We start from the raw sequence: 16,764 nt of genomic DNA on the forward strand, positions 1-16,764 counted from the left end.
TCAGATTTGTATCTCACAAAGCTCACTCAGCACCAAAGACAGGTGTAAAAGAAGGCAATGTTTTGAAGATACCAAAGGCATTCTTTCTTAATTTTTGTTTTTTCACATTACATTTTATTGTATTTTTTCCATTACTGTTTATCCCCCCTATACACTATTCCTCTTCTACCAACCCCCTCAGCCTCCCCCAGTCACCACACTGTCGTCCGTGTCCATGGGTTCTTTCTCTCTCTCTCTTTTTTTTTTTTTTTTTTTTTTTTGCTTGGTCCCACCAACCTCCAACCCACCCCCCGACCCCCAGGCTGTCAGCCTGCTCTCTGTCTCACTCTTCTTGAAGACATGGAGACCCATTTGAACGGTAAAGCAGTAGTCTTCACAAGAGATGAAGGCCAGAACTAGGACAGTAGCGATGGGAATAAAGAAGAGGAAAAGGGTTAAAGAAATATTTAGGGTATAAAATAGATGAAAACATCTGTTAAGTACAAATGGGCATGAATCAAGCATTACTTTCCTGGTCCTTTGTGAGCAAACCCTGGCGCTGACAGCTTTCCCAAATTAACAAGACCTAGAAAGCAGCGTTCTTGGAAAGAATCTCATCTTAAAGAACAGAAGTATTCTGTGCTTCATGCTTTTTACTTATTTATTTATTTATTTTTGCATGGGGCAGAGGAGGGGACCACTATGTTATAATTTAGTTTTCACTCCTTAAATACCATTTTTATGTCTTCTTAGATCCATCAGTTATTAAGAAGCATTTTTAAATCTCTTACATATGGAGCTTTTTGATTTATCTTATGATAAGCTTCTAGCTCAACCTGTTAAGGTCAGAAAACATTTTCTAAACAAATTATTCTTTGAAATTTGAAGAGACTTGATATATAGTCTAGGACCACGTTGATTTTTGTAAAGACATAAAGGTGGAAAGAAAGAAGCCATGCAGATACCTGGGTCTTAACCATATGCAAAGGCCCTGAGGTGGGACCGTGCCTCTTCTGATCAGTGAACAACAAAGAGTTCAGTGTATACATTAGAAAAATTATTATTTAGTAGATGTTAGCCATGGTGTTTTATATATGTTCATTAGGCCACGCTGATGTTTTGTGTGATTGATCTGTGGATTACTTAAAGAATTGTGTTAAAATGACGAAACATGATGGTAAATTTGTCAATTTCTCATAGTGGTGTATGTGTGTAAAATAAATACATACATACACCCATCTGTATACTATTTTTGAAAAGATTTTATTTATTTATTTTTAGAGAGAAGGGAAAGAAGAGAGAAAGAGAGGGAGACTGGTCTCCCATACATACTGTGACCAGGGACCCGAACCCACAACCCAGGCATGTGCCCTGACTGGGAATCAAAGTGGTGACATTTTGCTTTGCAGGATAACACCCGACCAACTGAGCCATACTGGTCAGGGCTATATGTACTATTTTGTTAGTTGTATTAGGATTAGAACCTTTTGCTACTCAATTTGATCCTTTGGTTAAGTTAGTAATCATCTTCATCTTTGTCTACTCTTTAAGTTTTTACTTTAGATGACATTGATAAAGTTATCTGGATTTATTTTAGTTGATATTTGCCAGGTGTACCTTTTCTCATATTTTTATTTTAAACTTTCTCTGTTCTTATGTTTTAGTTGTGTGTCTTATAAAGAGCACATAGCTGGAATTAGTCATTTTGTTGGCTGTATTTTTCATGACTGTAATTTTTTTTAATCTAAAGAATGTAATCCATTCACATTTAATGTGAATTCTGGTGTATTTGGATTCATTTCAAACTTGTTATTTTACAATAAACTCCTCTTTAGAATACAGTTTATCAAACTCACTAAGGTTGTACAGCACAAGGAAGTTATGGCATTTTTGTGGACTAGCATAGAATGTTAGGTGTAAGTTAATTATATTCATATTTCACATGAAATTACATTTTCTCTTCTATTAAATTGTAATTTACCCAAGGGTTTAAGAAGAAAAGTTAAAATTGAGAACATTCTGTTCATCAACAATTTCTTCTGAACTCTAGGGACAGGAGCATCTTATTTGGTCTTTGTCTTGGCACCTTGGTTCAGCTTACAAAACTCCAGTGTTCTTCAGGAGCATAGCTACCAGAAATTATGCAAGAAATCGTAAAAACATGAAATATAGATAGGTCCAAGGGGCTTCCAGGACATTTGTGGGTGATGTATTATAATGGGTTATGGAGTCAGACCAACCTTGGATTGAATCCTGGCTCAGCCATCTTCTACGCAGTGAACTTGGGTATGTTTTTTAACCTCATTCTCATTCTCCTTATCTGTGAAATGGAGATAGAAATAATAACTTTCTCATGGGGTTATTGTAAGGATTAAGTGGTTTAGTGGTCATAAAGTGCTTAGCGCGGTATTTCTCTTACGATAAACACTCAGAAAATGGTATCTGACACAACTGATGCGTTATATATTTTAACAAATGTTTATTGGTCACACAGTGTATACAGGCATAGTCTTCAGCTGCAGTGACACAGCAGTGATTGCGATTCGCGCTGTGAGAGAAACGAGCAGAGGGCGCTAGAAGGCAGAGGCAGAGCGGCCGGCCCACCCCGTTACATTAGGACTAGAGGAGATAACACCTGAGTTGAATTTTAAAGGATGCATGTGGATAAGCTCAGCACAGAAGCAGGGAAAGAACTTTCCAGTCACAGGGAGTCGGCTATGAAAAGAGATTTGAAATAGGAATAAGATTTTAAGAATGAACACTATTATGACACTGTAGTAGAGGCCACTCCACTGTAACATCAGTTTGTGCCACAGCGAAAAAAGTAGAGGAATGAACTGTATAGGTCGTATTTAATATAGAATGGTAATCTTTATTCTCAAATTAATAATGTTAAACAAATATTTGTCATGTCTACTGACTGTCCAACATTTTAGTCAAAACTGAGAGGGAAAAAATCTAAAATATAAAAAGAATGTATGTAATTTAATAGCAAAAAAAATCTGATTTAAAAATGGCAGAAAATCTGAACATTTTTTTGAAGAAGATATACAGATGCCCAAAAGGTAGATGAAAAGATGCTCAACATCAATAATTAGGGAAATACAAATCAAAACCACAATGTGACATTATGCCACACCTGTCAGAATGATTATCAAAAAGACAAAAAATAGTAAGTTTCAGTGAGGATGTGGAGAAAAGGGAACCCTGTGCACTGTTGGTGGGAATGTAAAATGGTGTAGCCACTATGGGAAACAGTATGGAGGGTCCTCAAAAAATTAGAGATACCATATGCTCCAGCACTTCCTGTCTGGGTATTTATCTAAAGAAAACAAAACACTAACTGAAAAAGATAGATTCACCCCTATGGTTATTGCAGTATTATTTATAGTAACCAAGATATGGAAACAACCTAAGTGTTCATCGATGGATGGATGGGTGGGTGAATGGAGAGACGGACAAAGAAAATGTGATGCACACACACATATAATGGAATATTATTTAGCCATAAAAGAGAAAGAAATCTTGCCTCTTGCAACAATATGGATGGGCCTTGAGGGCACTGTGCTAAGTGAAACAAGTCAGAGAACAGATGAATGGTTGCCAGAGACAGGCGGTGGGAGGGTGGGCAAAACAGGTAAAAGGGGGTCAAAAGGTATTATTTTTATAACTTCCAGTTGTAAAATGAAAGTCATGGAGATGTATTAAACAGCAGGGTGGCTCTAGTTAATAATGCTGTATTGCATATTTGAAAGTTGTTAAGGTAGATCTTAAAAGTTCTTATTTTTTTTAAATGAAAGAAAGCTGATTGTCAAAAAAAGAGTAACATAGTGTGGTTTAAAGACTCCAGCAATGGAATCATAAGACCTGAATTAAAATTAGACTCAACCACCTAACAGCCAATGTGCATTTTGATAAGCCACTACTGTTTTGAATTCTCACTTTCTCCCTAAAACAGAGATGGTAAGGCCAATGATAATACATCTTACAAATGTATTGTGAAGCTCAAATATAATAAATCAGTTCTTGATTATTCATGATGATGGGAATGCAAAAGAAGCATAAGCACCAAAACCCAAAAATAGTGGATAAATAAAATTTGTAATAATTGGTTCCAGAATACATTTTTGTATGCTGATTTATCCTTCTAATTATATTTTGCTTAGGATAAAATTAATTCCATTTGTATTTCTTTAACCTACGCCAGCAGATGGCAGGAAGAAGTAGCCTAGATAATTACAGCATGGTGACAGAAGTCATTTTGGAATTTTAAAATTACTAAATTAATTGGTAAAATAGAAAATGAAATATCAATTTTGTAGTTATTTGTCACTTCATACTTCGCTTGTCTTCAATAAATTAAAAGGTTTTTCATCAGGAACTTTGACAAATGCTTAGTCTCACCAATTCCCTATCTGCTGTCTATTTCTGCATCCTGATTTTCTGACATACCTTATATGTCAATCCTTACTCCCTAAACTCCCATATACACATATATATTTTTCTCCTGCTCTCTTCTTTTGCAACTTCTAGTTCTAAAATTAGCTCATTTTGTACCTCCCTGTGCAAGTTTCTGTCCTTTCTCAGGACTTTTCTCAGCTGGGTGTAAGGAGATGGATAGATAGATAGGTAGATAGATAGGTATAGAGTTATTGATAGAGATATATGATACACACATATACATACATAATTATGTTAAAAATTAGTTATTAGATGGTATTGAGAAGGAAGAATGATGTGGCCTCTTTTGTCCCCATTAGTCTGACCATATTCCTGTTTAACAACTGGTTTACTTTTCTCCTTGGGCTACAGTCATACACAGCACTTTTTGACCTGCTCTCACCTCATCATATGAGTTATTACGTACATAGGTGTATGTCATCCCTACTATCTAAATAAATGTCTTATAAGTGTAGACTATCCATTCAAAAAATATTTACTTCTAACTGCACTGGAGGAACAATACCAGAACTACCTTCCCACCATGAACAGCTGGAAAACGGGACATCCATGAAACAAAATATATGAAGCAGCTCTTTCAGATATTGAACAACAGATGTGTTACCCAGAAGAGAAAGGAAACAAATAAGTTAATTCCTGAAGGCACATTACTGGCCATGGTCCAGAGAGGAATAAAATAAAAAAAATCGTGACAATATCAGTGAGTTGAGGAAACTAAATTGATAGCTTAGGGAGACTAAGGTGGCTAGAATTTGTGGGAATGTGTACTGGAGAGGAAAGAGCTAACCAGGGAAAGGTCCAGAAATTTGAATAGAAGTTCCCTTAAGTCTGTTACTAAACACTAACTGTAAATACATAGAGAGAAATGCCACAAAGCTAGGCAACTGCTAGGGAGTTCTAAGCTGAACACTCCCCAGAAATCATTCAGGAATGGGAGGTGTTGTGTTCTGACCAGCCAGAGACATTGAACCCTTGGAGCATTTGGTAGAGATCGCAGAAGATCCACAACCTAGTAGAAGGGTGCACTTGCCCTAAAGTTAAGGTTACTCTAAACTCACCCTAACAAATCTCAAAAACAATTTTCAGAAGAATCAAACAGATCCTCGAATTATTTAACTGCCTGAAGGAAAAAAAAAATTTCAACCCTTTGGAAAAACACAACAAATTAAGACATTCAATGATGTAACATTTGCAATATTCAGCATCCAACTAAAAATCATTAGCCATGAAAAGAATCAGAAAAATGTGATCCATAACCACATTTTATAATCAAAACTGACAAAGAAATGGCATTGATGGTGGAATTAGCCAAAAGAAATTTTAAAAGAACCATAAAAAATATGCTCGGTGATTTTGCCCTGACTGGTGTGGCTCAGTTGGTAGACCTCTGGCCTGTGAACCAAAGGGTCTCTCGTTCAATTCCCAGTCAGGGCACATGCCTGTATTGCAGGCCAGGTCCCTGGTAGGGTGTTCATGAGAGGCAACCACACATTGATGTTTGTCTCCCTCTCTTTCTCCCTTTCTTCCCCTCTGTCTAAAAATAAATAAAATCTTTTTGAACAATATATGCTCAGTGATTTAAAGAAACACATGAATATAGTAAGGAGAAAAGTGGAAGAAGTAAAAAGAACCAAATAGAAATTTAAGAAATGAAAAATACAATATCTGAAATTGAAAGATTTGCTTGATGCACTTAATCAGTAGAGTAGACGTTACAGAAGAAAGGATCAGTATACTTGAAGACAGGAATAGATGTTATCTAAATTGAAGAATAGAGAAAAAATGAACAAAATGCACAGTGGTCTACCATATGTGTAATTGGAGTCTAAGAAGAGAGAGAGTAGGAAAGACACAAAATTTGAAGAAATAAGGGCTGAAATTTTTTCAAATTTTATGGAAACTATAAATGTCTAGATCTAAGAATTTCATTGAGCCCCAAGCAGGGTAAGCGTAAAGTAAACCACATCAAAGCACATTGTAGTCAAGTTCCTGGAAACCAATTACAAATAGAAACTCATAAAATCATCCAGAGGAAAAGAACACACATTACATATAGGGTAACAAAATTTGATTACAGACTTCTCGTTGGAAACAATGTGAACCAGAAAAAAATTAAATCTTTAAAGTACTTGAAACATAAACTGTCAACATAGAATTTTATATCCTTCAAATATGAAGGGGAAATAAAGACAGAAAAATGATAGCTGGGAGAACTTATCACCAGAAATTTGCACTACAGTAAACACTGAAGGAAGATCTTTAGGTGGGACCACAAAGATACCAGGTGGAACTCAGATCAACCCAAAGTAATGAAGAACCCCGGAAATGGTAAATACATGGGTGAATACCAAGACTTTTTTTCATCATTTCTTAATTTCTTTAAAAGGCAGTCAATGCTCTGGCCAGATGACTCAGTTGGAGCGTCATCCCATACCCCCAAAGTTTGCAGGTTTGATCCCCAGGCAGGGCACATATCTAGGTTGTAGGTTTGAGCCCTGGTTGGGGCGCATGCAAGGGGCAACCAATCAATCTCTCTCTCTCTCTCTCTCTCTCTCTCTCATCAATAAAATATGCGCCCCAATCAATCTCTCTCTCTCTCTCTCTCATATCAATAAAATATATATATATATATATATATAAAATTGAGTAATGATTAAAAATCTTAAAAGTGACAGTTTAAATAATACCATATTGTAAGGTTTATATCATATGGAAGTAGAATGTATGACAATAGTAGCACAAAGGTTAGGAAGGGGAAATGGAAGAATACTATTGTAAAATAAATTCCATTTATAGGTAAAGAGGCATGTTTTAAAATAAACTGATAAAAATGCATACAGTAAACCCTAGACCAATCACTTCGAAAAAAATAGAAGAAAGTAGTAGAGTTAATAATACACCAAAGTGAAGATGAAATACAAGTAATCCAAGAGCAATTAGGGAAAGAGGAAAGGAATGAATGGCTTTTGTAATGTTGGGCAGTGATATTGCTATGAACAAACTGTTGGCTGGCAGTACTCCATGAATGTTCTCACATTTCTGTATGGACTTTCTGAGCAAAGATTACTAGCATCTAGATTAAAGAATGTTTGAATGGCAAACTGCAGAAGTCAGAGACCTCCAGAGAGATTTAGAGACTTCTCCTTTGGACTGTAAATTTATTTACATTCTAGGGACTGTAAACCTAGAGACCTACCCCATTCTCTCCCCTGAGAGGATTTATTTATATTACAAAGCAAAGGTCAGTACGTCCTGTTCTCTCCTTCCCGCCTCCCTCCTTCCTTCTTCTCCACCTTCCCCCTCACCCTGCCCAGAGGGAAGGAGGAGTGGTAGCCATGTCAGCTGTCCTATATAAACTCCAAAAATTCATTATTTTGAGGCTTCTCTCATCATGTCACCTGGTCGGGATTGGGACATAGAGAATTGAATTAATGCAACTATTAGTGATGAAAAGGCTGTCTCTGATCCAGAAACCTAGTGCTTCTTCCTAGAATGAATTAATGAATATATAACAGAAATTAAAATAGGAAGTGGGTATCTCCTGTAAGGTGGCTGGGAAGGCCCAAGGAGGAAATGTTTGAGCAGAGATGTGAATGAAGTAAGCCACATGAGACTGTAACATGGGAGAAAACCATAATGTACTCATCTTACTGGCTCTCCCAGTGCCTTGCACAGTTATTCACACATAAGCAAAATTTAGATAAATAAGAGTCAAGGATAATGACAATCTGAAAGGCTGGCCACTTCTGGCTAGAGTGTTGTTTTTCTGTTCTATAAATTCAAGAGTAACTACTACTTCAGACAAAATGACTCTTTAGCCACAGACTTGTTAGCTAGGAAAAGATCACCTAGACATCAAACTCAGGAACTGTTTCAAGCATAATTCATGTTTCATTGCTTTGAATGAATCTGCAAATACAGGGTTAGGAAGCACAGAATGAAGTTTTAGTTGGGAGGCTAAGCTTTTCACAGAAGTAGAGATAGACACTGACTTGGTTTGGAATTACTCTCATCTGTGCAAATGTGACAAACACAGATGCTGGGAAGAACAGATACGGGTGAAGCTCACAGGCAGTGGGAATAATAAATGAGCATAATGAATTTTAATTGGGTCATAACTAATAATACGATCCTTATTTTGGTTGTACAGCGTGTCAGAATCTTGCAGCCAGAAGAAGGGATGGAATGTGAAAGGCAAAGGGCGGCGTATTCCTTGACTTTGGGCTGGAGCCAGCGTTAGTGTGACCTTTTTGGTCAAAACCCCTCTCATCCCTACTTCACTAGGTCATTCCTTCCTTTGCTGTGAATCATCTCTGGGAATTGCTAACAAGCACATCATTGTCAAGAAGTTAAAAGCAATGATAAGTTGTTCTTCTAACACCTGTCAGTGAAATAACTCAGAGCACAAAACCCAGGCATTTAGGGAGTTGACAAGTATTATTAAACCTGTTTTGCGCGAGAAGAAGCCAGTTCAAAGAGGGGAAAGCTGTCAAAGGCAATACAATCAGTAAGTGGCTCAGGCCCCCTGCCTCACACAACCAGGCTCTAACCCCAGGCCCCCCGTGGCCCAGGAGACGGTGGGGCCACCCTTGAACAATTGTCAGTGGTGTTCCCTTCTGTCCAACTTTAAAATGTTGTGACCTTTTTAAAGTCACAAATATGTCTTAAATTCAAATATACTTCTTTTGACTGGTTTTCTCTATTTGGGTTTTCACCCTCATTCAGAAATTTACACTATTTAAAATTTTTAAAGGCTAACAACAGGGTTTTTCTACCAGTACTGCTTTCATTATTTTTTTCTCCTTTGAGCACCTAAATTTGTCTTCTGGCACCTTGCTAAACCTCCTATTCAAATGAGGAGAATCATGCTTGAGCTGATGTGGCTCAATGGATTGAGCACTGACCTGCAAACCAAAGGTTTGGTCACTGGTTCAATTCCCAGTGTAGGGCACGTGCCTGGGTTGCAGGCCAGGTCCCCAGCAGGGGGCACACTAGATGCAACTACACACTGATATTTCCCTCTCTTTCTCCCTCCCTTCCCCTCTCTAAAAATAAATAAATAAAAATATTCTAATTGAGATTAATCATAATAATGCTTTTATCCAGAGGATGGTGTTCATGCCAGTCCTTGATCCAGACCTTAATTTCATGATTTCATTAAAGAAGAAAGATAGGAAAGCCTAATTTAAAGTAAATTAAGATTTACATTTGGGAAATGCTTCTGCCTGTTTGTAACTAACTTTCTAGTTGCTCTCCACTCCATTTTCCATTCTCCATTTACTTTTATTAAAAAATACACAAGGAATAAACTGTCTTAGTGTGGGCTTAACAGAAAACAGAGTGTAAGACAAAGACTTAAGTGCACATACTCTATTCAGGGCTCTGATTCAAGGAGCAAAAGCAAGGGACAGGGAAAGTGCAGCACAGGAGTGGAAAGTGCCCATACAAAGGTGCTTGATGTGTTCAGGTTGGCAGCCCATGCGGACAACTGGTTGCTCAGTCCTGCAGGACAGCCTGAAGAACCCTAACAAGGAAACAGAAACCCAGGAGTGGAAAGAGAGGGGCACTGGGCAAGGTGCTGTTAGGTTACACATGCAAGAAGCCATCTGGAGCCCCAGAAGAACCAGCAACTGCAAAAGGAGGCAAGGAGGGCCGATGACTCTCAAGTAGTAACAAGTGGTCTCCCAAAACACACAACTCTATTCTTGTTGCATATGCTTCTGTGCACAAGCATATGGAGTAAAACATGAACTTTTGCTCTCCACCCCCACACTTCTTAGGGATACTCGTCATTCACATTTCATTGTCTATGCATTTACATATAATCTGAGAACATATACATATGAGGTCTGTCTGGAAAAAGTCCAGCCATTGTTAATACAGAAAGAACAATTTGCATGACATTAATTGAACTGGCAGCCAAGTTACAGTGGACTGGAATGCGAATACATGAACAATGACGACTTCACTGTACTAGTCAGTGGGGGCAGTAGACGCTGTTGAGTGAGCATGTGTACTGTGTGGCCATGATATGCAAAATGACTGAGTGAGCAGAGCAACAAACCTGCATGAAATTTTGTGTTAAGCTTGACTATTCCGCCACAGAAACTATTCAGACCATTCATGAGATTCAGGAAAATACAATGGGGCAGCTGATGGCAATTGGGAGAGCTGTGTGAGGTCCCAAAGTGCCTACAAGGGGACTGAGGCATCGTTGTCCTAAGTACAGTGTTTCTTGTATCTTATTCAATAAATGTCTCTATTTTTCATAGTACATGGCTGGATACCTTCTGGACAGACCTCATATATCTTTTGCTTTTAAAAAACATGAATCAGAACATACAAATCTCCTTGTTCCGTGACATGTGTTTTTTTAACTCATGTATTAATTGCATTGTGGTTAGGTTTTACCGATTGTCAGCAAGTTGATTTTGCCCTCTAGGAGGTACATTGGAAAACACTGACTTGACATTTGTTGAATCAATGCATTGATGAAGGAATGATAGTATGAGTTCTAGATGGAGTTCTTGCTTATAGAAGAGGAACGCTGCTAACACTGGGAATGCAGTGGGCACAGTCTGGTAAAACAGATTTGTCATTGCCAGACAATGGAACAGTCATCCCTGCCAGTCTCCTCCTCCTTCTCATTCATCAACACTTCCACAGCCTCCATTCAGAAGAATGGAGACCACACAAATGAGACATGGGAAAGAAATGTAGGAAAAGAAAATAATTTTCCCTCCACCCTTCTTGAGTTCTTTGACCAAGACCCCTGTAATAAACGATTAATAAGAGAAAAACTAACAAGAGTCTATTAACATGTATCCCTCAGGTATACATGGGAGAAACCTGGGAAAAAATGAGTAACTCCCCAAGGTGACTTGAAATTCAGGATTAAATTCCATTTTAATAGACAAAGGGGAGGGAGAGGTAGGCCTGTTAGGGGAGAGTGAGTGACTTAGGAAAAGTGAATGGGTGGGTGGAAGAGATGGCAGATCTGATGGTTTGTGACAAAGTTTGTCTGGGGGTGGTGTCGACTTCTGGTCTCCTCTCCTGTGACCAGAGTCAGTCTTCCCTGGTTGATGACACTCCCGGGGAGGGGACTTGTGGTGCTTAAATTCCTTCTGGAGGACCCATCTTTAGGCAGGTAAGGGAAGTACAGGTGAGGCCTCTGCCCACACTGGCTGTCTCTCAAGAGCCTACAGCTCCAAGTCATCAACATGCCAAAGCGGCATGTTTCAGGGTGGCATGGCCTGGTCTCCTACAGTCATATTTTGGGGTGGCATATTCTGCTGCCCTCGAGAAATAAGGGAGGATACTTACAAAGATTTGTTCAGTCAGCAAATGTGAACCCCGTGTCAAGTGACAGGCACTAATGGTAAAGTGGGGAACACGATAGACTTGGTTCCTGTCCTCATGCAGGGAAAGTCTACAATTGAGGGAAGAAAGCGAGAAGGGTAAGGCAAAGATGCAGAAGGAAATGAAAAGAAAATAGAATTCCCAAGGACTGAGGAATTTCAGTAATGGCTAAATCAGTGCAGTGCTTGTGTTAATACACGTCGTTTAAACCCCAGCCACCTGCTCCCACATCAAACACGTACACACTCTTCCCAGTTTCTCTCGTCCCCCACATACATGTACTTCCCAATAATAATATGGTGATATATTTTTCACAATTTCCCACAGTTGATAATAAAAATACACTTGATTCAAACCAGTGAATGATGACCCAGATCTAAGTATATGAGAAATAGAGTGGAAGTCATAAGTTTCTTTAGTGATGTTCTTACTAATTAAATTATTTGGCCTGTTTTTTAGCCACATTGGATGGGTTTTTTTTCTTTTTTAAGTTGTTATGAATGTTGTTTGAAGTCGCGTCAATAAGATAAGAATTCACATAGTTACTCAATCACACAGATTACTCATCATTGCCTGTTCATAACAGAATCCTAAAATGTTTAAGATTTCTGATGCAAATCAAAATCTCATCATCACTTGTCATTGCTAAATTAAATGACAGGATAATAACATTACATTAAAACCATTTTTCTCTTGATTGAGTACCTTTTTCAGAAGTGAACCTTGTAGATGTATATTTTTTTCATCAGTACTATAAATGCATTTAGAATCTGAGATAAAAATAGAATTGAAAAGGGGAGGAGTAGAGTGGGATGTTTTCAAATTATTGATGAATCTCTTGAATCTCAAGTAACCATATTTGACAGTGCCGTGCTAGGGAATGGAGTAGTTTAGCTTAATTTACTGACACTTTCAGAACTACATATATGAGATCCACAGGTTGAACTTGGTCTTTATTGACACAATCATATGTCCTTGTCAACAGTCTTAGGGCATCCCATTGCAAACAGGCTGTTAGTGACCTGTAGGAATTGGCACTGTTCTGTTCCTCTCACATAAGAAGATACTGGTTTCAGAGAGATCACAGCCTCTGTGGGAAATGAATGTAAATTTCTAATATGCTAAAATAAAATGGGTTCTCAGTTGACTGACCATCTCTCTCAGCCTTTCTCTTCTTCCTAGAGCTAACTAACCTTTGGGTCCCACCTCCCGTCCCTCCCTGCGCTCCACGGAGCCCTTGGCGCTCTTCTGTGTGGCCCGGAAACCAGTCCTCACGCCACTGAGCCCCTCTTCTTCACGGGCCTCTCCACCCAGAACTCCTTTTCCACTTTGAAGTCTTCTGTCCTTCAAAGATTTTGTTTCCCCACGTCTTCTACCTTTGATGTTTTGCAAATCATGTACTGGGGTAAACCTTTTACTTTTGGTCTCATTTAATGCTGTCAGTAATAGGTTATTCCTGACATGTTAGGCAGTAACATGTCAAGAATAACCTGTCAGTAAAAACCGTCAGGTCTTGGAGAGGCTGATGGAGGTACAGACTGAAACAAGATCGGCTGAGTTGACAATAGTTGAACCTGGGTGATGGGTATAGGGGAAATCAATACTCTTTCCTCTAGTTTTATATGTTTGGGTTTTTCTGTAGTAAAAATTTAAAACTAAACAGGTCTTCAGAATTCATTTTTTTGAATAGGTGCCTTTTTTCAAGGCAGCTCAGGAAATGGGTACTGTAGCGGGGTCCCCAGCCTCCGGGCCTGTTAGGAATCGGGCCGCATAGCAGGAGGTGAGCTTGAATGTAAGGCACTTGAATCATCCTGAGACCATCCTCCCTACCCCGGTCTGTGGAAAAGTTGTCTTCCACAAAACCGGTCCCTGGTGCCAAAAAGGTTGGGGACTGCTGCTATACAGGATGGATTAGGATGAAAACCTGAAACTGCCATCGAAATACCCCACTCCCAGCAGCCCACCCCCAAAGAAGCAAATGAGATTCTTTATTGCCTGGAATTGCAACTTCCGTCTTCCTCTTAGGTCCTAGACATGATTGCCAGGACCCTGGTCCCCTTCCTGCTTTGTACTAAAGTGACCAGATAAACCTGGACAGAAACACACATTAACTTGGTCCCATTTATTAAGTCCAACTGTGAATAAAGCGTGGTGCTGGGCACTGAGAAGGGGGAATATGAAGTTACTGCGCTCTGCGAGTTCCCCAAGATGGAAAACAGGCACCCAGGAACAACCTGAGGCAGCACAGACGCTAGGAACCGCCATCTGAAGCAGAGCTACTGAAGCGGAGTGCCGTAGCGGTAGCGCAGGGCAGTGGGGGAGAGCAATTCTGTCAAGCATATGTGTTCTCAGCCATGATGCAAACCACTGAGTGTTCTCTTAAAGGAAAAGGCGCCCTTCCCTGCTTCTGCTTGCAGTTCTGACTGCTTAGAGCTCCATCAGAGAACCTTCCCTCTCTCTTCTGAAGAACTTAAATTGACTGCAGTTACCAATGTGCTTTTTTTCTGTCTCTTAAAATTTTGATAGCCTTACTTCTCGTTTGCCAAAAACCGGAGAAACCATCCACGGACATAAGTTCTTTATTGGCTTTGGAGGGAAAGGTGCCAACCAGTGTGTTCAGGCGGCCAGGCTTGGAGCAAAGACATCCATGGTGTGCAAGGTAGGTGTAAAGCACGGTGGCGAGTATTCTAAAGGTATTGTAAGAATATGGTTTTAAGGCTTGAGTTCATTGTTTTTACTTTTTAAACTACTTTAAAGTGAACAATTCAGTGACACTTGGTACAATCACAGTGTTGCACAACCACCACTTCTATCTAGTTCCAGAACATTTCCATCATTCCAAAATAAAACTCCTTATATTAAGCACTTTCTCCCCATTTCCCCCTCTCCTCAGCCCCTTGGCAACCACCAATCTACATCCTGTCTCTATGGATTTATCTATTTCTGAAGTTTTCCTATAAATGGAATCATGTGATGTGACATTTTGTGTCTGGCTTCTCTCACTTAGCATAATGTTTTTAGGCTCATCTGCCTGAGAGCATGTATCAGTACTTCACTCCTTTTGTGGCTGAACAATACTCCATTGTGTCTGCCACAGTTTGTTTCTCCATCTACCTACTGGTGGACACCTTTTCCTCCTTTTCCTCCTTTTGGCTGCTGTGAACAATGCTGCTATAAACATACATGTATGTGTCCTCGTTCGAATACCTGTTTAATTCTTTTAAAAGTTCATTGTTTTTAAGATATTTAAATAGGAGAGAGTAATCTTCCTTGTTTTTTTAATATTAATTTCTACCTCACTGAATCCTCTGGGAAGTAGCAGTCATCGAATAACTCAATGCTGTGTTCCCTGAATTCAATGAGTATGAGAAGCAAGGAGAATTAGTCTACTCTGATGGGTTTTTCTAGTCCAGCTTCTAAACAACAGCATGAGTCATTCTGTTTTTAGCAGGATTTACTGCAGCAACACAGCCTTTGGAAACTTGGTTTAATAATTGGTAATTTACTCATCTCTATGCTGTTTTCCTCTGATGCTATATCTTGGATCAGGAGGAAATCTGGGCCTTACTAAACTACACATCACTGATCTTTAGGCATAGTTTTGTTTTCAGATATGTAAAGGAATGCAAAATACAGTACTCCTATTTCCATCCATCTACTGACATTATCTGAAAATAAATAAAACTAAATTGGCTGCCAAAGGTTCAACTTCTGCATCTTTAATGAAATTTTTAAATGCTGTTGTTACTGGTATAGCAGGAGAGATAGTTTATTTATTTTAGGAGAGCTAGACTGATTCTACACAGTAGAGGATAAGAAGAAATAAGAGAAATTTAAAGGAATGAACTCTCTGCTGTGAATTGGTTAGATTTTACCAAAATTTATCTGAAATGTCACTTCCCATTGTATACAGCACTTGTGCTCAATGGGAATCTTTAAATGATGCATAAACTATACAATTATCATTTCATGTACTAATGAACTATAACTTTATTTCTAATTTATGATTAACATTATATAATTTTCATCTGTCTATTTGGTCAAAAACATCTCATGAAGCACAAGATTTATCATAAACCCTCATTTGCTAAGGTTAAGCTCTTTATAGATTTAAAATATCACTTAATTGGCGATTAATTACTGGTGGCCTGTTATTTGCTAGGAATATGGGGCTTGGAGAAGGAGCCACTTAAAAATGTTAGGCCTGTCCTGGCTAGTGTGGCTCAGTGGATTAAGCGCCATCCTGCAAACCAAAGGGTCACTGGTTCGATTCCCAGTCAGGACACATGCCTGGGTTATGGGCCGGGTCCCTGGTGGAGGGCATGTGAGAGGCAACCACACACTGATATTTGTCTCCCTCTCTTTCTCCCTCCCTCATCCTCTCTCTAAAAGTAAATACATAAAATCTTTAAAAAAGAAAATTAAAAAAACATGTTAGGCCTGCCCTGAGTGACTCAGTTGGTTGGAGCAGCATCTCCTACACCAAAAGATGGAGGATTTGATCCCTGGTCAGGGCACATACCTAAGCTGCAGGTTCAATCCCCGGTCAGGGCACATACAGAACAGATATTTCTCTCTCACATCGATGTCTCTCTCTCTCTCTCTCTCTCAATCAATCAATAAACATATCCTCGGGTGAGGATTTAAAAAATAATAAACAGAAAGTGGTGGGGGGGAGGCAGAGACAAATGTATTTAAAAATAAATAAAGAAAAAGAAAAAAAATGAAAAAAAATAAACAAAAATAAATGAAAACGTTAAGCCTCATCTTATACTTGATTAGAAATGGAGGGTTTGAGGACTAATCAGATGGTGCGAACTTAAGGGGGCTTGGAAACTGGACAGAGGGCATTGTTTCCCGGCTGGGAAACCTGGACAGAGAACTGGTATTGGAAGCAAGGCAGCGAGAGGAGCCACGGAGCAGGGGGAGGTCCCTAGAGCTGGAGCTGTGAATGGAGAGGTGAGG

At 39.0% G+C, this 16,764-nt stretch overlaps 1 protein-coding gene across 1 annotated transcript in view; it reads left to right on the top strand.

The window, feature by feature from the left end:
- RBKS (ribokinase) overlaps positions 1 to 16,764 on the top strand; it is an 83,649-nt gene that overhangs the window by 6,755 nt on the left and 60,130 nt on the right. The window contains exon 2 of the mRNA XM_054568470.1: positions 14,326 to 14,458. Coding sequence (XP_054424445.1) covers positions 14,326 to 14,458 — 133 coding nt within the window. The remainder of the gene's footprint in view (positions 1 to 14,325; positions 14,459 to 16,764) is intronic.

The sequence above is a fragment of the Pteronotus mesoamericanus genome, unplaced genomic scaffold, assembly GCF_021234165.1.
Source record: "Pteronotus mesoamericanus isolate MK-2021 breed Mesoamerican mustached bat unplaced genomic scaffold, CSHL_Meso_final contig_101, whole genome shotgun sequence".
Taxonomy (NCBI): domain Eukaryota; kingdom Metazoa; phylum Chordata; class Mammalia; order Chiroptera; family Mormoopidae; genus Pteronotus; species Pteronotus mesoamericanus.